At 43.2% G+C, this 24,141-nt stretch overlaps 1 protein-coding gene across 1 annotated transcript in view; it reads left to right on the forward strand.

Moving 5' to 3' along the window:
• LOC311119077 (KN motif and ankyrin repeat domain-containing protein 1-like) overlaps positions 1–23,651 on the forward strand; it is a gene marked incomplete at both ends in the record, with an annotated part of 41,070 nt that extends 17,419 nt beyond the window's left edge. Inside the window, 5 exons of the mRNA XM_084193826.1 lie at positions 3,405–3,504; positions 4,177–4,464; positions 12,306–12,393; positions 12,801–13,020; positions 23,509–23,651. Coding sequence (XP_084049952.1) covers positions 3,405–3,504; positions 4,177–4,464; positions 12,306–12,393; positions 12,801–13,020; positions 23,509–23,651 — 839 coding nt within the window. The remainder of the gene's footprint in view (positions 1–3,404; positions 3,505–4,176; positions 4,465–12,305; positions 12,394–12,800; positions 13,021–23,508) is intronic.
• Positions 23,652–24,141: the final 490 nt, after the last annotated feature.

Genomic DNA, 24,141 nt, shown 5'->3' on the forward strand with positions numbered 1-24,141 from the left:
AGAAAGACCACACTACTCTCCCTGTGCCCCCAGAAAGACCACACTACTCTCCCTGTGCCCCCAGAAAGACCACACAACTCTCCCTGTGCCCCCAAAAAGACCACACAACTCTCCCTGTGCCCCCAGAAAGACCACACAACTCTCCCTGTGCCCCCAGAAAGACCACACAACTCTCCCTGTGCCCCCAGAAAGACCACACAACTCTCCCTGTGCCCCCAGAAAGACCACACAACTCTCCCTGTGCCCCCAAAAAGACCACACTACTCTCCCTGTGCCCCCAGAAAGACCACACTACTCTCCCTGTGCCCCCAGAAAGACCACACAACTCTCCCTGTGCCCCCAAAAAGACCACACAACTCTCCCTGTGCCCCCAGAAAGACCACACAACTCTCCCTGTGCCCCCAGAAAGACCACACTACTCTCCCTGTGCCCCCAAAAAGACCACACTACCCTTCCCAAAGCAAAATAATAAGTTTGATAACCCTCCCTTATTTTGGACCCCCCCTCCCCCAGTTCATTTCAATCTGTCCGTTACTATCGATGTCTCCAAACAGATTTCACCTGGTTTCCCAAATGAAGCACTGGGTAGCTGGAGGGACAGGGTTGGAGAGCCCATGGCATACAGTGTACTGGGTATCTGGAGGAACAGGGTTGGAGAGCCCATGGCATACAGAGTACTGGGTAGCTGGAGGAACAGGGTTGGAGAGCCCATGGCATACAGAGTACTGGGTAGCTGCAGGAACAGGGTTGGAGAGCCCATGGCATACAGAGTACTGGGTAGCTGGAGGAACAGGGTTGGAGAGCCCATGGCATACAGAGTACTGGGTAGCTGGAGGAACAGGGTTGGAGAGCCCATGGCACACAGAGTACTGGGTAGCTGGGGGAACAGGGTTGGAGAGCCCATGGCATACAGAGTACTGGGTAGCTGGAGGAACAGGGTTGGAGAGCCCATGGCATACAGAGTACTGGGTAGCTGGAGGAACAGGGTTGGAGAGCCCATGGCATACAGAGTACTGGGTAGCTGGAGGAACAGGGTTGGAGAGCCCATGGCACACAGAGTACTGGGTAGCTGGGGGAACAGGGTTGGAGAGCCCATGGCATACAGAGTACTGGGTAGCTGGAGGAACAGGGTTGGAGAGCCCATGGCATACAGAGTACTGGGTAGCTGGAGGAACAGGGTTGGAGAGCCCATGTGATACAGAGTACTGGGTAGCTGGAGGAACAGGGTTGGAGAGCCCATGTGATACAGAGTACTGGGTAGCTGGAGGAACAGGGTTGGAGAGCCCATGGCATACAGAGTACTGGGTAGCTGGAGGAACAGGGTTGGAGAGCCCATGGCATACAGAGTACTGGGTAGCTGGAGGGACAGGGTTGGAGAGCCCATGGCATACAGAGTACTGGGTAGCTACAGGAACAGGGTTGGAGAGCCCATGGCATACAGAGTACTGGGTAGCTGCAGAACAGGGTTGGAGAGCCCATGGCATACAGAGTACTGGGTAGCTGGAGGAACAGGGTTGGAGAGCCCATGGCATACAGAGTACTGGGTAGCTGGAGGAACAGGGTTGGAGAGCCCATGGCATACAGAGTACTGGGTAGCTGGAGGAACAGGGTTGGAGAGCCCATGGCATACAGAGTACTAGATAGCTGGAGGAACAGGGTTGGAGAGCCCATGGCATACAGAGTACTGGGTAGCTGGAGGAACAGGGTTGGAGAGCCCATGGCATACAGAGTACTGGGTAGCTGGAGGAACAGGGTTGGAGAGCCCGTGGCATACAGAGTTGTCCCCTGTAGCTCAGTTGGTAGAGCATGGCGCTTGCAACGCCAGGGTTGTGGGTTCGTTTCCCACGGGGTGCCAGTATGAAAATGTATGCACTCACTAACTGTAAGTCGCTCTGGATAAGAGTGTCTGCTAAATGACTAAAATCTAAATGTATGTTTTGATTTCTAAGGCATTCTAAGGTAATCATTCACAACTAAAGTTACCAAATAACTCTACATGTATCACTTTGATGCTCAACATAGCCACTTCATATGCGCACTGGCTCCGGAATGGGAAAAATATCCTTTCTGTTTTATTCAGCTAAGTTCAATTATATTCTTCTAACTATAAAGTCATAAAATAATGGCAGGGGACTTATAAGCATATATTGTCAAATACGTACATCTTCTGAATGTAGATGTTCCAAAGGCCTGCATCAGCAGCTTCTACGCGTGGAGGCCTGGAGATGCTAAAAGTGTTTATGTTAATTAACGGTCAATTACCGTGAGACCGGCACTCTTTTGCATGACAATAACCGGCTGTCAAAATGCCATGACTGCCACAGCTCTAGTTGGAGGGGGTCCAGGGTGTCTGGGATGAGGTGCTGATGTGAGCCATGACCAACCTTTCAAAGCACTTCATGGCTACAGATGTGAGTGCTCTGGGTCGGTAGTCATTTAGGTAGGTTACCTTGGTGTTCTTGGGCACAGGGACTATGGTGGTCTGCTTGAAACATGTTGGTATTACAGACTAGTTTACGGAGATGTTGAACATGTCAGTGAAGCCACTTGCAGGCTGGTCAGCGCATGTTGTGGAAAATAACCACTATACTTTATTAATAATAAGGTCTGACAGAGTTTTTGTTGCATCAAGAAATGACTTTATTAAAGTTTTCAACAAAGCCGATACCAGTCTGCAGAGTGGCACCCCCCTTACGGTCTCCCTCCATCTTATATGGTCCTCTTCGGTTTTTCCACTCTTTTATTGCTCCGCCCACTCCCTTTGTCTCTGAGAGCGGCTAAACTCAACTGTCATTAAGTTCAGAGTACTACAATCAATCAATCCTTATCTTGCAAAAACACTCATGTTTAGTTTAAACTCTGTTTAACCCTGGCTCTTTTCATTGTGCTTGAAGACAAAAACAAACGGCCCAAGCCAGTTTCAGTCTTTGATATGATAAGACAACCATGGATCTAAGTAAGAGCAAGCAATCTGACCCTAGTGCAGGTTCCCTCTCTACTCACCCACACAGTGAAATTAAATGACCCAATACAATTCCTGGCCCAGTAACAAAGAATTCTAACTTTATGCTCTTGATGAACCCAGTTCTACCTCATAGTCCATTAAACTCTACAGTTCATTAATAATAATTCACCACACGCATACATGGGCTAGTGGGAGTTTCCACCAATTTCCTTTCAAATCCATGAAGGGAAGTGAGCAAGTGGACACTTTTGGAGGAAGGAGAGATGCAGGGGACATGTTGTTCGCTGTATCATGGATCATGAACAATATAGGTGACATACCATACGTTCATGTCCTCCAGATTCATATGTTGATTAATAAGCGTTGTCCCCTCCCTCCCTCCCTTTCATCCCTCCCTCCCTCCCATTCATCCCTCCCTCCTTCCCTCCCTCCCTCCCAGGTGATAAGAGCGCCCTGAAGTCCATCATGAAGAAGAAAGATGGCCGCCAGGGTTCTAACGGAACCAAGAAGAACCTACAGTTTGTAGGAGTCAACGGAGGGTTAGTCAGTGGTCTGCAGGATGTAGTTATTACAACAGGCGCTAGAGCAGTGGTATTCAAGGTCGGGGTTGCGACCCAGGTAATTGCAGTGGGGTCTCCAGAAATTCTGGATAAAAAAATGGGGCCCCGCTGAAAAAGTTTGTATACCACTGGTCTAGAGACTGTGATTAGAACTTTTCAATGAAACTGCAAACTGTTAAACCATTTTCAATGTGGATCTCTGTAGTGAGTCTGTATCTGTAGCTATGTATCAATAGTATGTACGGGCAGCCCAAATCAATCAGTTAATCAATAGTATGTACCTGCAGCCCAAATCAATCAGTTAATCAATAGTATGTACCTGCAGCCCAAATCAATCAGTTAATCAATAGTATGTACCTGCAGCCCAAATCAATCAGTTAATCAGTAGTATGTACGGGCAGCCCAAATCAATCAGTTAATCAATAGTATGTACGGGCAGCCCAAATCAATCAGTTAATCAATAGTATGTACGGGCAGCCCAAATCAATCAGTTAATCAATAGTATGTACGGGCAGCCCAATTGCAGGAACAGATTTGATGTAGTATTATGCTGGCTGGCTGTTTTTAGTTTAGTTCTGAAACCTAACTGACATGCAGGAGTTCTGTGAGATAGTGTTGACTTTGTCTTCCCCTGTTGGCGTTCTGTTGCAGGTACGAGACAACGTCGAGCGATGAATCCAGCTCAGAGGACAGCAGCTCCTCTGGAACAGGGGAGGAGGAGGAGGAGGAAGAGGAGGAGGTGAAGGTGTTCAGAGGAGGAGAGGAAGAGGAGGAGGAGAACACAGAAGGATTCCAGAACACAGAAGGATTCCAGAACACAGAAGGATTCCAGAACACAGAAGGATTCCAGAACACAGAAGGATTCCAGAACGAGGGAGCAGTGGAAGAGGGAAGGAGTGAAGAGGAAGGAGGAGGAGAAAAGCAAGAGATGAGAGAGAGGTGGGTTGAGTGAATTCAGGGGTGAAAGTAAGCCTGGACGGCGTCCCGGCAAAATAAATAGTGGGGGTACGCCGTAAAACATGAGGCTATCACAATCATTCATGTCAGCTCCATGAAAATTTGCAAATTGATTTGAAAACAGGTGGTATACCCACCAAATTGATTTGAAAACAGGTGGTATACCCACCAAATTGATTTGTGGTTCAACGAGAGCACTACCATTTTCCCAAGGCCGAGACCGTGATGCTACAAATGTAATGGACCTGATGACAATCGCCCAATGACATTACACTTTTAGTTTTTTTGGAACAGACGTCTCGTCATCAAACTGCACAGTGCACTGTTTGGATGCTGCAATGATTTTGTGAATGGACAAACGTGTGGGGGTAGCCAACAGGAGCGCCTTTTGAAGTGATTGTTTGACAATTAGATGAAAACATCATGACTGGTTGTGTTTATGCCACATTAAAAGCTAATACATGATCACATTTATATGACAAATCTTTACTAGGTATCCTAGACCCACAGAGATCATACTACATTAATAGGGATTATATATGTCATTCTATGAAAAGGCCCACAGAGATCATACTAAATTAAGCAAGAGCAAGCCTGCTTCTCTCCACGAAAATCTAAAGCTTTTGTAGCCTTTTAGCTTTTCCTGGGATTTCACGACAAGAGGAATAGCGTCTGTATCCTATTGCTGGAGGAGAGAGGCTAGAGTTGTGTAGCCGAAGAAGCTAAATATTAGCTAGATATTAGGCCACTCATTAACTAAATATTAGGGCTATAAATATTTACCTGTCAAAGTGCAAGAAAAAGTCGTTAACAGATGATGAACTGGCAGATCTGTTGATTAGGTCTGATGAAATGGCAGATCTGTTGATTAGGTCTGATGAAATGGCAGATCTGTTGATTAGGTCTGATGAAATGGCAGATCTGTTGATTAGGTCTACGTTGTTAGACAATAACAGTGCAGTGACTAATCTATTATTGTTATAAAGTGACTACACAATTATTTTAATGCTTCATTACGAAATAACTGCATCAAATCAAATACAAGTTTATTTGTCACATGCGCCGGTGCAGACGTTACGAACCCTTCCCAATGATGGGTTATAATAATGAAATGGTAACACAAGGAATAAAATAAAACAGACAGGAATGGAGCTGTATACAGGGAGAACCATACAGCCTGACAACCATTTGGATCAATTATGGATCTATTCTCCACAGTTTACAAGGTCCAGCAAGGTACATTTGATTTAGAGATTCAGATTGAGTGTTTAATAGTCACATGCAATGTTCTCTCTAATTTTTTCCGGCACAGAGCAAATTTCAAGTCTGCTGAGTGCAAACTTCAACGTTGAGAAAATGCTGTGAAACATCCGGTGCGCGTTTACTGTGATCACTGAGGCTGTACCCGCTTTAAGTCACAGTTTTACCAGTGGCCAAGTAGGCTACTGTGGCTATTTGATCATAATGTAGGCCTACCAGAGTGGCCTACCATCAAAAACTATGGAGAAAATGCATCCCATAACATTTCAACATGGAAATAGCTGTTCTATCATTCAGCCTACAGTAGCAGCCAATGTGTGGTGTTCAATGTTGGCCTACATTCCATGAGACCTTTGATAAAAACATGCAGGGCTTGGCATTAACCTGTTTATCCACTTGTCCTTCAGATAAGGAGGGGACTGGAAATGTTGTTATTTGATGCAAGAAATCACTTTACAAAATACAATGCATTATTATTCCCATACCATTATTACAGAGAATCAGACAAATTATGCTACCCTCTGCCTATTGGCTACTTAGCTTATTCAAGCCTGTCTCAAAATACAACACTGCTCCTTTAAGACCAAAAAATAAGCTCTTTACCTGACTCGCTTTTCAATGATGTCTAGAAATGTACATGTTTTGTGCTCTTGTAGGAAGCAACCACTCCCCTATTGCTGACTACAAATGTGGCCGATCGATTTGGTATTATGTAGCAAAATTTGAATTGTAGTTTTTTACATTGGATGAAAGTAGAGACTCAGAGCTAGAAAATGGTATATCATACACTACAGTTGAGGAACAATGGGAAAGTAATTCTGCTTTGAAAGTTGATAACTTGTAACCCCACTTTTGAGAAAATGGCCCTTGAATGTTTTGCTACCTACTGGAGAGCTCTTCTTTGTCTACACCCATTCAGCATCGTCCACACCCTCTTAAGCTTTAGCCCCACCCATCACTTTAAGGATTCACATGTGAGGCCATGTGCTAAACAGAGTGAGTAGTGTACTAATCAACCAAAGATTTCAAGACTAAAGGCTGGTTTATACTATGGGTGTGTTCGTAAATTTAATCTGGAGTGCCAGAGCCTTGTCAGATTGTCCATTCGTGAATTCAGAGTGTTTCGGTCTCTGAGTGTTCAGAGCGCACACTGGATGCTCTGGCCGAGGAGTCGGGTTGATCCGAGCGTTCTGACCTAACAACAGCAGTCAAGCACACAAGCTAACTGGCTAACGCTGGCTAGCTTGCTAGCTACTTCCAGACACAAATGAGAGAACAGCTCACTCTGACCATTTTACTCGCCCTAGCAGAGCTTTTTTTTATGTTATCCAGAGCGTTGGTGACTGCAACTGTGCTACTGGCAACAATTTAATTATGCTTTTTTGCCAATGTTTACTGACACCAGCCATATTCAACGGGTGTTGAGCGTTCGTAAATTCATCAGTTATTCTGCATACTCAAACGAGAGTGCTCTGAAATCGGAGTAGATAGCCAGAGCAAATTTACCAGCTACGTCTATCGACAGTTGTCGCAGTGACATCATGAACATTCTATTGAAATGGTTACTTGCATAGTGGAGTCTTTTGTTTAGACATGTAGCTAGCTAGCTAAACAATGAACCATAATCCCAACTCATATCGTTACTACCCTGCATCAATCTGCAGTTAGCTAACCAACTAGGTTCAATGTTAGCTAGCTAACATTAGGCTATAACTAGCAATGCAAATGGATCTGAGATACAAATAATATTACTACACAGATCATACACGGAATGTTAGCTAGCGAGCCAGCCTGCTAACGTTAGCTAGCTACAGTACACTATAACTTGAAATTAAAATGACTTTCTGACAAAATTAGAAATGTGTAATATCTGAAAATGTAGCTAGCTAGACTCTCTTACCCGTATACATGGATGGATGCTTCTCCCTCTCTGTCACGGATGCCATGGTTGCCCTTAGTTTGAAGATGTAATCCGGAGACAGGTGTTTTATACAACAGCCTTCTGTGTGTTCTCTTTTCGACTCCCTCTGCATATTTGCAAACAAACGGCAGAATCTCCTTAGCTATCATACTCTAATTCCACTGATTTCAAAACTCGGTCCTCCAGAAAGTGGAGAGCAACACTTATGCAGTTCTACTACGTGAGATCTTTCAAAAAAGCTGCGTTAGAAAGGATTATCTACACATACTGACCAGCTCATGTTATAGACAGAAGCGTGCTACATGGCAGACCAATCCGAACTCATCTCTCAGCATACAGGTGACGGATCACCACCTCAAGCTGAACCTCGGCAAGACAGAGCTGCTCTTCCTCCCGGGGAAGGACTGCCCGTTCCATGATCTCGCCATCACGTTTGACAACTCCGTTGTGTCCTCCCAGAGTGCAAAAAGCCTTGGCGTGACCCTGGACAACACCCTGTCGTTCTCCGCTAACATCAAGGCGGTGACCTGATCCTGTAGGTTCACTGCATCGCAGTGCTAGCTGTGCCACTAGAGATCCTGGTTCGAATCCAGGCTCTGTCGTAGCCGGCCGCGACCGGGAGACCCATGGGGCGGCGCGCACAATTGGCCCAGCGTCGTCCAGGGTAGGGGAGGGAATGGCCGGCAGGGGATGTAGCTCAGTTGGTAGAGCATGGCGTTTGCAACGCCAGGGTTGTGGGTTCGATAAAATAATGTATGCACTAACTGTAAGTCGCTCTGGATAAGAGCGTCTGCTAAATGACTAAAAATGTAAAAAATGTAATGCTCTACAACATTCGGAGAGTACGACCCTGCCTTACACAGAAAGCGGCACAGGTCCTAATCCAGGCACTTGTCATCTCCCGTCTGGATTACTGCAACTCACTGTTGGCTGGGCTCCCTGCCTGTGCCATTAAACCCCTACAACTCATCCAGAATGCCGCAGCCCGTCTGGTGTTCAACCTTCCCAAGTTCTCTCACGTCACCCCGCTCCTCCGCACACTCCACTGGCTTCCAGTTGAAGCTCGCATCTGCTACAAGACCATGGTGCTTGCCTACGGAGCTGCAAGGGTAACGGCACCTCCGTACCTTCAGGCTCTGATCAGTCCCTTCACCCAAACAAGGGCATTGCGTTCATCCACCTCTGGCCTGCTGGCCCCCCTACCTCTGCGGAAGCACAGTTCCCGCTCAGCCCAGTCAAAACTGTTCGCTGCTCTGGCACCCCAATAGTGGAACAAGCTCCCTCACGACGCCAGGACAGCGGAGTCACTCACCACCTTCCGGAGACACTTGAAACCCCACCTCTTTAAGGAATACCTGGGATAGGATAAAGTAATCCTTCTACCCCCCCGTCCCCTTACCCCACCCCACCCCCCCAAAAAAAACATATTGTAAAGTGGTTATCCCACTGGCTATAAGGTGAATGCACCAATTTGTAAGTGGCTCTGGATAAGAGCGTCTGCTAAATGACTCCCTAACTGTAAGTGGCTCTTGATAAGAGCGTCTGCTAAATGACGTAAATGTAAATGTAAACAGATAGTCCAGCCCTCCACATGGACTGTTGACTGTTCGGTAGCAACTCCTCCAACACCCGATTTCATCCATTCACTTTTTCCGCATTGAGGAACAATCTTCTTTCGACTCCAAAATTCCATTGAACTTTTCTCGGTTATTTTCAGACTGCAAAGAAACCCTTAAATTATTGTGAAGGTAACTTTTTTCACAAGCTGTGGTACTTGCGCAATTGTGTGAAGCCATGCTTGTTGTTGTGTTAAACCAGAGTTTTTTGGTGCTTTTGAGAAAACTAGGTAAAATCATGACGTCAGTGATCTTCAGGTCGGAAAGTCGGAGCTGTAGAAAGATTCCGACTTTGAATTCCGAGTTGGATGACCGTTCAAAACGATCTTCCCAGTCGGAGCTAGTTTTTTTCCAGAGTTCCCAGGTTTCTTGAACGGTCGGAGATTCCAGAGTTCCCAGGTTTTTTGAACGGTCGGAGATTTCAGAGTTGCCAGTTGTTGTTTTCTACCACTGTTTTTGTTGTTGTTGCGCGTTAGCTCCCTACGCTATCACTACAAGCGCTATTTGATTCACCAGATACTCTACACGCCCACGTTCTGGATACGCCAAGCACAGAGGGACTGATCAAACAGCCAATGGAAAGGTCAAAGTGAAATGCTCAGCGAGGAGAATACGAGAGAGAGGGGTTGTATACCAAGGTTACACATAGTCGAATTCAATACGTAAATTCCAAAATACTGACATTTAATCAATTACTAATTACATGACCCTCCTCTGGACTAAATAAAACAATACCAAACCCTCCCCCTGACTGAAATTGAAAAAAGCTTAACCCCCCACCCCCCATTTTCCTCCAGGTAACAATTGCATTAATTTTGACCGGTCCCTAAACGTAACTCTATGATAAGGCCCACAGAGATCATACTACATTAATAGGGATTATATATGTCATTCTATGATAAGGCCCACAGAGATCATACTACATTAATAGGGATTATATATGTCATTCTATGATAAGGCCCACAGAGATCATACTACATTAATAGGGATTATATATGTCATTCTATGATAAGGCCCACAGAGATCATACTACATTAATAGGGATTATATATGTCATTCTATGATAAGGCCCACAGAGATCATACTACATTAATAGGGATTATATATGTCATTATATGATAAGGCCCCCAGAGATCATACTACATTAATAGGGATTATATATGTCATTCTATGATAAGGCCCACAGAGATCATACTGCATTAATAGGGATTATATATGTCTTTATATGATAAGGCCCACAGAGATCATACTACATTAATAGGGATTATATATGTCATTCTATGATAAGGCCCCCAGAGATCATACTACATTAATAGGGATTATATATGTCATTCTATGATAAGGCCCACAGAGATCATACTACATTAATAGGGATTATATATGTCATTCTATGATAAGGCCCACAGAGATCATACTACATTAATAGGGATTATATATGTCATTATATGATAAGGCCCCCAGAGATCATACTACATTAATAGGGATTATATATGTCATTCTATGATAAGGCCCACAGAGATCATACTGCATTAATAGGGATTATATATGTCTTTATATGATAAGGCCCACAGAGATCATACTACATTAATAGGGATTATATATGTCATTCTATGATAAGGCCCCCAGAGATCATACTACATTAATAGGGATTATATATGTCATTCTATGATAAGGCCCACAGAGATCATACTACATTAATAGGGATTATATATGTCATTCTATGATAAGGCCCACAGAGATCATACTACATTAATAGGGATTATATATGTCATTATATGATAAGGCCCCCAGAGATCATACTACATTAATAGGGATTATATATGTCATTCTATGATAAGGCCCACAGAGATCATACTGCATTAATAGGGATTATATATGTCTTTATATGATAAGGCCCACAGAGATCATACTACATTAATAGGGATTATATATGTCATTCTATGATAAGGCCCCCAGAGATCATACTACATTAATAGGGATTATATATGTCATTCTATGATAAGGCCCACAGAGATCATACTACATTAATAGGGATTATATATGTCATTCTATGATAAGGCCCACAGAGATCATACTACATTAATAGGGATTATATATGTCATTCTATGATAAGGCCCCCAGAGATCATACTACATTAATAGGGATTATATATGTCATTCTATGATAAGGCCCCCAGAGATCATACTACATTAATAGGGATTATATATGTCATTCTATGATAAGGCCCACAGAGATCATACTACATTAATAGGGATTATATATGTCATTCTATGATAAGGCCCACAGAGATCATACTACATTAATAGGGATTATATATGTCATTCTATGATAAGGCCCACAGAGATCATACTACATTAATAGGGATTATATATGTCATTCTATGATAAGGCCCACAGAGATCATACTACATTAATAGGGATTATATATGTCATTCTATGATAAGGCCCCCAGAGATCATACTACATTAATAGGGATTATATATGTCATTCTATGATAAGGCCCACAGAGATCATACTACATTAATAGGGATTATATATGTCATTCTATGATAAGGCCCACAGAGATCATACTACATTAATAGGGATTATATATGTCATTCTATGATAAGGCCCACAGAGATCATACTACATTAATAGGGATTATATATGTCATTCTATGATAAGGCCCACAGAGATCATACTACATTAATAGGGATTATATATGTCATTCTATGATAAGGCCCACAGAGATCATACTACATTAATAGGGATTATATATGTCATTCTATGATAAGGCCCACAGAGATCATACTACATTAATAGGGATTATATATGTCATTCTATGATAAGGCCCACAGAGATCATACTACATTAATAGGGATTCTATATGTCATTCTATGATAAGGGTGATTAGACCATAATATAGTAAGTCCCATACCAGTAAGAACCAACATCTACTTTAACCCCTAGAATTGGAAAATAAAGAAATTGTAAATGTCCAATGTTTGAATGAAATCCTGAGCCCTGTCTGTCTGTCTGTCTCTCCAGGTATGAGTTAAGTGAGAAGATGTTGGCTGCCTGTAACGTGTTGAAGAACCACCTGAATGATGGCAAGGCCTTAACCAGTAAAGATGTGGTGCGCAACAGTTCTGAACAACACACTCACTCACTCACTCACTCACTCACTCACTCACTCACTCACTCACTCACTCACTCACACACACACTCACACACACACTCACTCACACCCGGCAGAGTGCTAGTAGAGGATGCTGACCAGTGTCCTGCTATATGCTTGCTGGAGCTGAAGAACAAATTAACCATCACAAACATTGATTTATGAGATTTGACTCACTGTAAAGCACTCCTATTCACATCACAGTAGCGGTGATGAGAGATGGCCACTGTCCTAGTAGGGTTATAATGTAGATTAGACTCACTGTAAAGCACTCCTATTCACATCACAGTAGCGGTGATGAGAGATGGCCACTGTCCTAGTAGGGTTATAATGTCTGTCCATGTTTCTCTGTCCCCGTCCTATAGAGAGCCTGTGTGAACACAGTTCAGAACGAGTGGTTCTGTGTGTCCAGTCAGAAGACGGCGGTGCCCGGCATGGTGGAGGACTATTTAACAGCGTTCCGTGACATCTCGCCGGCCATGCTGCGTCACGTTGTCAATATGGCGGACGGTAACGGGAACACGGCGCTCCACTACAGCGTGTCACACTCCAACTTCCACATCGTCAAGACGCTGCTCAACGCAAGTGAGGGAAACATTTGTTTACAAGTCTGTCTGGTGTAACGTCTGCCAGTCTCTTTGTCCTCCTGTCTGTCTAGTGTAACATCTTACAGTCTCTTATCTCATATCCCTAAGTCCTTCCATCTGCACAGTAAAAAGCTCACCCATGTTCCTCCAGCCCCTCTGCTGTCTAATCCCCCCTGGTCCACAGAGTGAAGCGGTCTCTCTCAGAGCGTTGAGTTCAAGCCAACTGTAATCCCCCTGGTCCACAGAGTGAAGCGGTCTCTCTCAGAGCGTTGAGTTGAAGCCAACTGTAATCCCCCCTGGTCCACAGTAGTTCAGAGTGAAGCGTTCTCTCTCAGAGCGTTGAGTTGAAGCCAACTGTAATCCCCCCTGGTCCACAGAGTGAAGCGGTCTCTCTCAGAACGTTGAGTTGAAGCCAACTGTAATCCCCCCTGGTCCACAGAGTGAAGCGGTCTCTCTCAGAGCGTTGAGTTGAAGCCAACTGTAATCCCCCCTGGTCCATAGAGTGAAGCGGTCTCTCTCAGAGCGTTGAGTTGAAGCCAACTGTAATCCCCCCTGGTCCACAGAGTGAAGCGTTCTCTCTCAGAGCGTTGAGTTGAAGCCAACTGTAATCCCCCCTGGTCCACAGAGTGAAGCGGTCCCTCTCAGAGCGTTGAGTTGAAGCCAACTGTAATCCCCCCTGGTCCACAGAGTGAAGCGGTCTCTCTCAGAGCGTTGAGTTGAAGCCAACTGTAATCCCCCCTGGTCCACAGAGTGAAGCGGTCCCTCTCAGAACGTTGAGTTGAGGCCAACTGTAATCCCCCCTGGTCCACAGAGTGAAGCGGTCTCTCTCAGAGCGTTGAGTTGAAGCCAACTGTAATCCCCCCTGGTCCACAGAGTGAAGCGGTCTCTCTCAGAGCGTTGAGTTGAAGCCAACTGTAATCCCCCTGGTCCACAGAGTGAAGTGGTCTCTCTCAGAGCGTTGAGTTGAAGCCAACTGTAATCCCCCTGGTCCACAGAGTGAAGCGTTCTCTCTCAGAGCGTTGAGTTGAAGCCAACTGTAATCCCCCCTGGTCCACAGAGTGAAGCGTTCTCTCTCAGAGCGTTGAGTTGAAGCCAACTGTAATCCCCCCTGGTCCACAGAGTGAAGCGGTCTCTCTCAGAGCATTGAGTTGAAGCCAACTGTAATCCCCCTGGTCCACAGAGTGAAGCGGTCTCTCTCAGAGCATTGAGTTGAGGCCAACATTAATCCCCCTGGTCCACAGTAGTTCAGAGTGAAGCGGTCTCTCTCAGAGCGTTGAGTTGAAGCCAACTGTAATCCCCCTGGTCCACAGAGTGAAGCGGTCTCTCTCAGAGCGTTGAGTTGAAGCCAACTGTAATCCCCCTGGTCCACAGAGTGAAGCGGTCTCTCTCAGAGCGTTGAGTTGAAGCCAACTGTAATCCCCCCGGTCCACAGTGTTACATTCCCCAGCAAGAAAACCAAAAATGTTGCACAAACAGAACTAACTGACCAACAACCAAAACGAAACATGTGGGGTTTTAGGATGGGTTCTGAAAGACACTCATGGGGGTGTCCACTGGAAGTTGACTAGCAACAACAACTGGGCCCTAAAAGACACCCACCATGAGACCCACTAAATGTACCCACTAAGAGGCAACAAAAGAAAAACCCACACCAAACTTAAAGACAGGAAGCAAACTTAAAAGGTGGAGCAAAACAAAATCAGACAAAGGACAATTTTTCTAGACCTCAAACAGGAAGCGACAACTAACGGTGTTGACCCTCCACATCTATCAAGACAACTGGAGCACTGGGCCAGCCACTCTTAAATATCACCTGGGCCAGCACAGGTGAAACACCTTCACACTAACGAGATGGCAAACAGGATTTGTGTAACACATGCTGACTAACGAGGTGACACCAACCGGTGCGCCCTACGTGCTAACGAGCTATACGTGCTAAAGTCCAACCTCAAAACATAAGTGGAAAAACCTGTACCACCTCCCCCCTTAAGTCTGTACCACATCCCCCTTAAGCCTGTACCACCTCCCCCCTTAAGCCTGTACCACCTCCCCCCTTAAGTCTGTACCACCTCCCCCCTTAAGCCTGTACCACCTTCCCCCCCTTAAGCCTGTACCACCTCCCCCCTTAAGCCTGTACCACCTCCCCCCTTAAGCCTGTACCACCTCCCCCCTTAAGCCTGTACCACCTCCCCCCTTAAGCCTGTAACACCTTCCCCCCCTTAAGCCTGTTCCACCTCCCCCCTTAAGCCTGTACCACCTCCCCCTTAAGCCTGTACCACCTCCCCCCTTAAGCCTGTACCACCTCCCCCCTTAAGCCTGTACCACCTCCCCCCTTAAGCCTGTACCACCTCCCCCCTTAAGCCTGTACCACCCCCCCCCCTTAAGCCTGTACCACCTCCCCCCTTAAGCCTGTACCACCTCCCCCCTTAAGCCTGTACCACCTCCCCCTTAAGCCTGTACCACCTCCCCCCTTAAGCCTGTACCACCTCCCCCCTTAAGCCTGTACCACCCCCCCCCCCTTAAGCCTGTACCACCTCCCCCCTTAAGCCTGTACCACCTCCCCCCTTAAGCCTGTACCACCTCCCCCTTAAGCCTGTACCACCTCCCCCCTTAAGCCTGTACCACCTCCCCCCTTAAGCCTGTACCACCTCCCCCCTTAAGACAACAAATATATCCTAAATTTTGTTGGACAAGTTTGCTCACCACCAACAGAAAACAACATCTATCTCACAACATGATTAACTTAAATGTGTCGCTACTTAAATGTGTCGCCTTCTCCAATATAAACTTGGTGTCTACTGCCTGTCAACAATTAAATATAAGACAAAACCGTTTTTTTTTTTTCCAAATGTTTCTAGTTGCATAAAACTCACACCTTTTGAAAAACTCACATACGCCTCTATAACTCACATCCCCTTGGAACGAGCCCAACCAAAACAAAACTCATCTCCAATACGAAAAGACATGCAGTCAAAATAAACTGAGCCAGGGCAACACACTGGCTAAACATATTGACTGCACACCCTTGAGAGACAATCAGCAACCAAGTTGTCCTTACCACGGACATGTCTGATTTCCAGGGGAAACTCCTGCTATATCCGTAGTAACTGCGGAGCTTCTCTCTCTTTTCAGGGTTCACTCGATAGGCATGCTGTTGGATCGGGGCGAGTCAGGGTTCACTCGATAGGCATGCTGTTGGATCGGGGCGAGTCAGGGTTCACTCGATAGGCATGCTGTTGGATCGGGGCGAGTCAGGGTTCACTCGATAGGCATGCTGTTGGATCGGGGCGAGTCAGGGTTCACTCGATAGGCATGCTGTTGGATCGGGGCGAGTCAGGGTTCACTCGATAGGCATGCTGTTGGATCGGGGCGAGTCAGAGTTCACTCGATAGGCATGCTGTTGGATCGGGGCGAGTCAGGGTTCACTCGATAGGCATGCTGTTGGATCGGGGCGAGTCAGGGTTCACTCGATAGGCATGCTGTTGGATCGGGGCGAGTCAGGGTTCACTCGATAGGCATGCTGTTGGATCGGGGCGAGTCAGGGTTCACTCGATAGGCATGCTGTTGGATCGGGGCGAGTCAGGGTTCACTCGATAGGCATGCTGTTGGATCGGGGCGAGGCAGGGTTCACTCGATAGGCATGCTGTTGGATCGGGGCGAGTCAGGGTTCACTCGATAGGCATGCTGTTGGATCGGGGCGAGTCAGGGTTCACTCGATAGGCATGCTGTTGGATCGGGGCGAGTCAGGGTTCACTCGATAGGCATGCTGTTGGATCGGGGCGAGTCAGGGTTCACTCGATAGGCATGCTGTTGGATCGGGGCGAGTCAGGGTTCACTCGATAGGCATGCTGTCGGATAGGGGGGGGTCAGGGTTTGCACATCTGAGAATAAACCCTGATTTTCTAAAAACAATGTCGCCTTTTTCCTTTCGATCCTGAACACCATCCAGTTTGCTTCTATATGCCATATCTTTCAACCTATAACCTATATACCTATTATGGACACAGTATGCTTTACATTTGTTATCTTGTTGTTAGTTGTTATTAGTCCCATCCTTCAGCTCCATTTAACACCTCCCATCTATCTCTGAACACCATCCAGTTTGGATTTCTATTTGCAATATATTTTCAACTGTGCTGTGATGTTTCACAAAAGTTCTGAACCCTTCTATTCTCATAGATTCTACAGATTGTAAATTAAAGATAAACATTTTTGCTAAGAGTATTATTATATTATTAATCAATTGACTATGACTTTTTAAATCACCCAGCAGTGCTATTTGCAGAGTTAGCTCCAGGTAAATGTTGCAATCCTTCAGCCATTCCTGGACCTGTGACCAAAAACAAGCTACATATGGACAGTACCAAAACAAATGATCTAAGGATTCTGTCTCTTCTGCAGAGCTGGGATGGTTGTATCCCCCATATAAATAACATTCTATTGGTTGCAAGAATTTTGTATAATAATTTAAATGGAAAAACTTGAAGTTTTGAATCCAGCGTCGTTTTGCGTATCAGTTCATAAACACTATGCCATGGAATCAGTACATCAAAAATCTCTTCCCAACTATTTTGCAATCTATATGGGACGGCTGTCAATCCTTTGGTCCTTAAATTAAACTGGTATACTTTTTTATTCATCACAATTTTCTTTGGCCAGTTTTGGTCTTTAAGGCCGACAGACAAGTTCCTTACTTTCTCCCCCTTCTACTTGCCTCTTCCATTTTTCCGGTAATGCTGCAATTAGTTGACTGTGTAATGTTGTTGTTTACATCCAGACTGTAATGTTGTTGTTTACTTCCAGACTGTGTAATGTTGTTGTTTACTTCCAGACTGTGTAATGTTGTTGTTTACTTCCAGTCTGTGTAATGTTGTTGTTTACTTCCAGACTGTAATGTTGTTGTTTACTTCCAGACTGTGTAATGTTGTTGTTTACTTCCAGACTGTGTAATGTTGTTGTTTACTTCCAGACTGTAATGTTGTTGTTTACTTCCAGACTGTAATGTTGTTGTTTACTTCCAGACTGTAATGTTGTTGTTTACTTCCAGACTGTGTAATGTTGTTGTTTACTTCCAGACTGTGTAATGTTGTTGTTTACTTCCAGACTGTAATGTTGTTGTTTACTTCCAGGCTGTAATGTTGCTGTTTACTTCCAGACTGTAATGTTGTTGTTTACTTCCAGACTGTGTAATGTTGTTGTTTACTTCCAGACTGTAATGTTGTTGTTTACTTCCAGGCTGTAATGTTGTTGTTTACTTCCAGGCTGTAATGTTGTTGTTTACTTCCAGGCTGTAATGTTGCTGTTTACATCCAGACTGTAATGTTGTTGTTTACTTCCAGACTGTGTAATGTTGTTGTTTACTTCCAGACTGTGTAATGTTGTTGTTTACTTCCAGACTGTAATGTTGTTGTTTACTTCCAGACTGTAATGTTGTTGTTTACTTCCAGACTGTGTAATGTTGTTGTTTACTTCCAGGCTGTAATGTTGTTGTTTACTTCCAGGCTGTAATGTTGCTGTTTACATCCAGACTGTAATGTTGTTGTTTACTTCCAGACTGTGTAATGTTGTTGTTTACTTCCAGACTGTGTAATGTTGTTGTTTACTTCCAGACTGTAATGTTGTTGTTTACTTCCAGACTGTAATGTTGTTGTTTACTTCCAGACTGTGTAATGTTGTTGTTTACTTCCAGGCTGTAATGTTGTTGTTTACTTCCAGGCTGTAATGTTGCTGTTTACATCCAGACTGTAATGTTGTTGTTTACTTCCAGACTGTGTAATGTTGTTGTTTACTTCCAGACTGTAATGTTGCTGTTTACTTCCAGGCTGTAATGTTGCTGTTTACTTCCAGGCTGTAATGTTGTTGTTTACTTCCAGACTGTGTAATGTTGTTGTTTACTTCCAGACTGTGTAATGTTGTTGTTTACTTCCAGACTGTGTAATGTTGTTGTTTACTTCCAGACTGTGTAATGTTGTTGTTTACTTCCAGACTGTAATGTTGTTGTTTACTTCCAGACTGTGTAATGTTGTTGTTTACTTCCAGACTGTGTAATGTTGTTGTTTACTTCCAGGCTGTAATGTTGCTGTTTACTTCCAGGCTGTAATGTTGTTGTTTACTTCCAGACTGTGTAATGTTGTTGTTTACTTCCAGACTGTGTAATGTTGTTGTTTACTTCCAGACTGTAATGTTGTTGTTTACTTCCAGACTGTGTAATGTTGTTGTTTACTTCCAGACTGTGTAATGTTGTTGTTTACTTCCAGACTGTAATGTTGTTGTTTACTTCCAGACTGTGTAATGTTGTTGTTTACTTCCAGACTGTAATGTTGTTGTTTACTTCCAGACTGTGTAATGTTGTTGTTTACTTCCAGACTGTAATGTTGTTGTTTACTTCCAGACTGTGTAATGTTGTTGTTTACTTCCAGACTGTAATGTTGTTGTTTACTTCCAGGCTGTAATGTTGTTGTTTACTTCCAGACTGTAATGTTGCTGTTTACTTCCAGACTGTGTAATGTTGTTGTTTACTTCCAGACTGTGTAATGTTGTTGTTTACTTCCAGACTGTGTAATGTTGTTGTTTACTTCCAGACTGTAATGTTGTTGTTTACTTCCAGACTGTGTAATGTTGTTGTTTACTTCCAGACTGTGTAATGTTGTTGTTTACTTCCAGGCTGTGTAATGTTGTTGTTTACTTCCAGACTGTGTAATGTTGTTGTTTACTTCCAGGCTGTAATGTTGTTGTTTACTTCCAGACTGTAATGTTGTTGTTTACTTCCAGGCTGTAATGTTGTTGTTTACTTCCAGGCTGTAATGTTGTTGTTTACTTCCAGACTGTGTAATGTTGTTGTTTACTTCCAGTCTGTGTAATGTTGTTGTTTACTTCCAGACTGTAATGTTGTTGTTTACTTCCAGACTGTGTAATGTTGTTGTTTACTTCCAGACTGTGTAATGTTGTTGTTTACTTCCAGACTGTAATGTTGTTGTTTACTTCCAGACTGTGTAATGTTGCTGTTTACTTCCAGACTGTAATGTTGTTGTTTACTTCCAGACTGTGTAATGTTGTTGTTTACTTCCAGACTGTAATGTTGTTGTTTACTTCCAGACTGTGTAATGTTGTTGTTTACTTCCAGACTGTAATGTTGTTGTTTACTTCCAGACTGTAATGTTGCTGTTTACTTCCAGACTGTGTAATGTTGTTGTTTACTTCCAGACTGTGTAATGTTGTTGTTTACTTCCAGACTGTGTAATGTTGTTGTTTACTTCCAGACTGTAATGTTGTTGTTTACTTCCAGACTGTGTAATGTTGTTGTTTACTTCCAGACTGTGTAATGTTGTTGTTTACTTCCAGGCTGTGTAATGTTGTTGTTTACTTCCAGACTGTGTAATGTTGTTGTTTACTTCCAGGCTGTAATGTTGTTGTTTACTTCCAGACTGTAATGTTGTTGTTTACTTCCAGGCTGTAATGTTGTTGTTTACTTCCAGACTGTAATGTTGTTGTTTACTTCCAGACTGTGTAATGTTGTTGTTTACTTCCAGACTATGTAATGTTGTTGTTTACTTCCAGACTGTGTAATGTTGTTTACTTCCAGGCTGTAATGTTGTTGTTTACTTCCAGACTGTAATGTTGTTGTTTACTTCCAGGCTGTAATGTTGTTGTTTACTTCCAGACTGTAATGTTGTTGTTTACTTCCAGACTGTGTAATGTTGTTGTTTACTTCCAGACTGTGTAATGTTGTTGTTTACTTCCAGGCTGTAATGTTGTTGTTTACTTCCAGGCTGTAATGTTGTTGTTTACTTCCAGACTGTAATGTTGCTGTTTACTTCCAGACTGTGTAATGTTGTTGTTTACTTCCAGACTGTGTAATGTTGTTGTTTACTTCCAGACTGTGTAATGTTGTTGTTTACTTCCAGACTGTAATGTTGTTGTTTACTTCCAGACTGTGTAATGTTGTTGTTTACTTCCAGACTATGTAATGTTGTTGTTTACTTCCAGGCTGTGTAATGTTGTTGTTTACTTCCAGACTGTAATGTTGTTGTTTACTTCCAGACTGTGTAATGTTGTTGTTTACTTCCAGACTGTGTAATGTTGTTGTTTACTTCCAGACTGTAATGTTGTTGTTTACTTCCAGACTGTGTAATGTTGTTGTTTACTTCCAGGCTGTAATGTTGTTGTTTACTTCCAGACTGTAATGTTGTTGTTTACTTCCAGACTGTGTAATGTTGTTGTTTACTTCCAGACTGTAATGTTGTTGTTTACTTCCAGACTGTGTAATGTTGTTGTTTACTTCCAGGCTGTAATGTTGTTGTTTACTTCCAGACTGTGTAATGTTGTTGTTTACTTCCAGGCTGTAATGTTGTTGTTTACTTCCAGACTGTGTAATGTTGTTGTTTACTTCCAGACTGTGTAATGTTGTTGTTTACTTCCAGGCTGTAATGTTGTTGTTTACTTCCATACTGTGTAATGTTGTTGTTTACTTCCAGGCTGTAATGTTGTTGTTTACTTCCAGACTGTGTAATGTTGTTGTTTACTTCCAGACTGTGTAATGTTGTTGTTTACTTCCAGGCTGTAATGTTGTTGTTTACTTCCAGACTGTGTAATGTTGTTGTTTACTTCCAGACTGTGTAATGTTGTTGTTTACTTCCAGGCTGTAATGTTGTTGTTTACTTCCAGACTGTGTAATGTTGTTGTTTACTTCCAGACTGTGTAATGTTGTTGTTTACTTCCAGGCTGTGTAATGTTGTTGTTTACTTCCAGACTGTGTAATGTTGTTGTTTACTTCCAGACTGTGTAATGTTGTTGTTTACTTCCAGACTGTGTAATGTTGTTGTTTACTTCCAGACTGTGTAATGTTGTTGTTTACTTCCAGACTGTAATGTTGTTGTTTACTTACAGACTGTAATGTTGTTGTTTACTTCCAGACTGTGTAATGTTGTTGTTTACTTCCAGACTGTGTAATGTTGTTGTTTACTTCCAGACTGTGTAATGTTGTTGTTTACTTCCAGACTGTAATGTTGCTGTTTACATCCAGACTGTAATGTTGTTGTTTACTTCCAGACTGTGTAATGTTGTTGTTTATTCCAGACTGTGTAATGTTGTTGTTTACTTCCAGACTATAATGTTGTTGTTTACTTCCAGACTGTGTAATGTTGTTGTTTACTTCCAGACTGTGTAATGTTGTTGTTTACTTCCAGACTGTGTAATGTTGTTGTTTACTTCCAGACTGTGTAATGTTGTTGTTTACTTCCAGACTGTAATGTTGTTGTTTACTTACAGACTGTAATGTTGTTGTTTACTTCCAGACTGTGTAATGTTGTTGTTTACTTCCAGACTGTGTAATGTTGTTGTTTACTTCCAGACTGTGTAATGTTGTTGTTTACTTCCAGACTGTAATGTTGCTGTTTACATCCAGACTGTAATGTTGTTGTTTATTCCAGACTGTGTAATGTTGTTGTTTACTTCCAGACTATAATGTTGTTGTTTACTTCCAGACTGTGTAATGTTGTTGTTTACTTCCAGACTGTGTAATGTTGTTGTTTACTTCCAGACTGTAATGTTGTTGTTTACTTCCAGACTGTGTAATGTTGTTGTTTACTTCTAGGCTGTAATGTTGTTGTTTACTTCCAGACTGTAATGTTGTTGTTTACTTCCAGACTGTAATGTTGTTGTTTACTTCCAGACTGTGTAATGTTGTTGTTTACTTCCAGACTGTGTAATGTTGTTGTTTACTTCCAGACTGTAATGTTGTTGTTTACTTCCAGACTTTAATGTTGTTGTTTACTTCCAGGCTGTAATGTTGTTGTTTACATCCAGACTGTAATGTTGTTGTTTACTTCCAGACTGTAATGTTGTTGTTTACTTCCAGACTGTAATGTTGTTGTTTACTTCCAGACTGTAATGTTGTTGTTTACTTCCAGGCTGTAATGTTGTTGTTTACATCCAGACTGTAATGTTGTTGTTTACTTCCAGACTGTAATGTTGTTGTTTACTTCCAGACTGTGTAATGTTGTTGTTTACTTCCAGACTGTGTAATGTTGTTGTTTACTTCCAGACTGTAATGTTGTTGTTTACTTCCAGACTGTAATGTTGTTGTTTACTTCCATACTGTGTAGTTTTTTGCCTTTTGGTAGGCCGTCATTGTAAATAAGAATTTGTTCTTAACTGACTAAAATGTTGTTGTTTACTTCCAGACTGTTGTTGTTTACTTCCAGACTGTAATGTTGTTGTTTATTTCCAGACTGTTGTTGTTTACTTCCAGACTGTAATGTTGTTGTTTACTTCCAGACTGTGTAATGTTGTTGTTTACTTCCAGACTGTGTAATGTTGTTGTTTACTTCCAGACTGTAATGTTGTTGTTTACTTCCAGACTGTAATGTTGTTGTTTACTTCCAGACAGTAATGTTGTTATTTACTTCCAGAATGTGTAATGTTGTTGTTTACTTCCAGACTGTTGTTGTTTACTTCCAGACAGTAATGTTGTTGTTGTTTATTCCAGATGTGTGTAACGTGAACCAGCAGAATAAGGCGGGCTATACTCCCATCATGCTGGCTGCGCTGGCAGCCGTGGAGGCTCCTAAAGACATGACCATCGTAGAGTACCTCTTCAGCAAGGGAGACGTCAACGCTAAGGCCAGCCAGGTACCATATGTTAGGGCTTCAGGTCAGGTATGACTAGGGCTGTTACTGTGACCGTATTACCGCCACACCGGCGGTCACGAGTCATGAAGGCAGTCAAATTCCATGTGACCGTTTAGTCACGGTAATTAGGCTTCTCCAAGCTCTGATGCTGCTGCTGGTCATTAGTAGCCTACCAAACTTGCTAACTGCCTGGTACTCAGCACTCTATTGTCCCTCTAATCACTCTGACATCAATGCAAATGTAATGGAAAATCTAATCAAACACTTCATAAGAGCCCATGAGCTCATGTTGCGCAACATTTCTGTGTTTCTTTAGACCTGTCTAAAATAAATAATGGATTTATTGTGAAGTTGTAGGCTACATTACATGGATTTATTGTGAAGTTGTAGGCTACATTACATGGATTTATTGTGAAGTTGTAGGCTACATTACATGGATTTCTCCTCTCCTCTCCTCCTCCTCTCCTCCTCTCCTCCTCTCCCGCCTCTC

The sequence above is a fragment of the Coregonus lavaretus genome (assembly GCF_964263955.1).
Source record: "Coregonus lavaretus genome assembly, contig: HAP1_SCAFFOLD_2870, whole genome shotgun sequence".
Lineage (NCBI taxonomy): Eukaryota > Metazoa > Chordata > Actinopteri > Salmoniformes > Salmonidae > Coregonus > Coregonus lavaretus.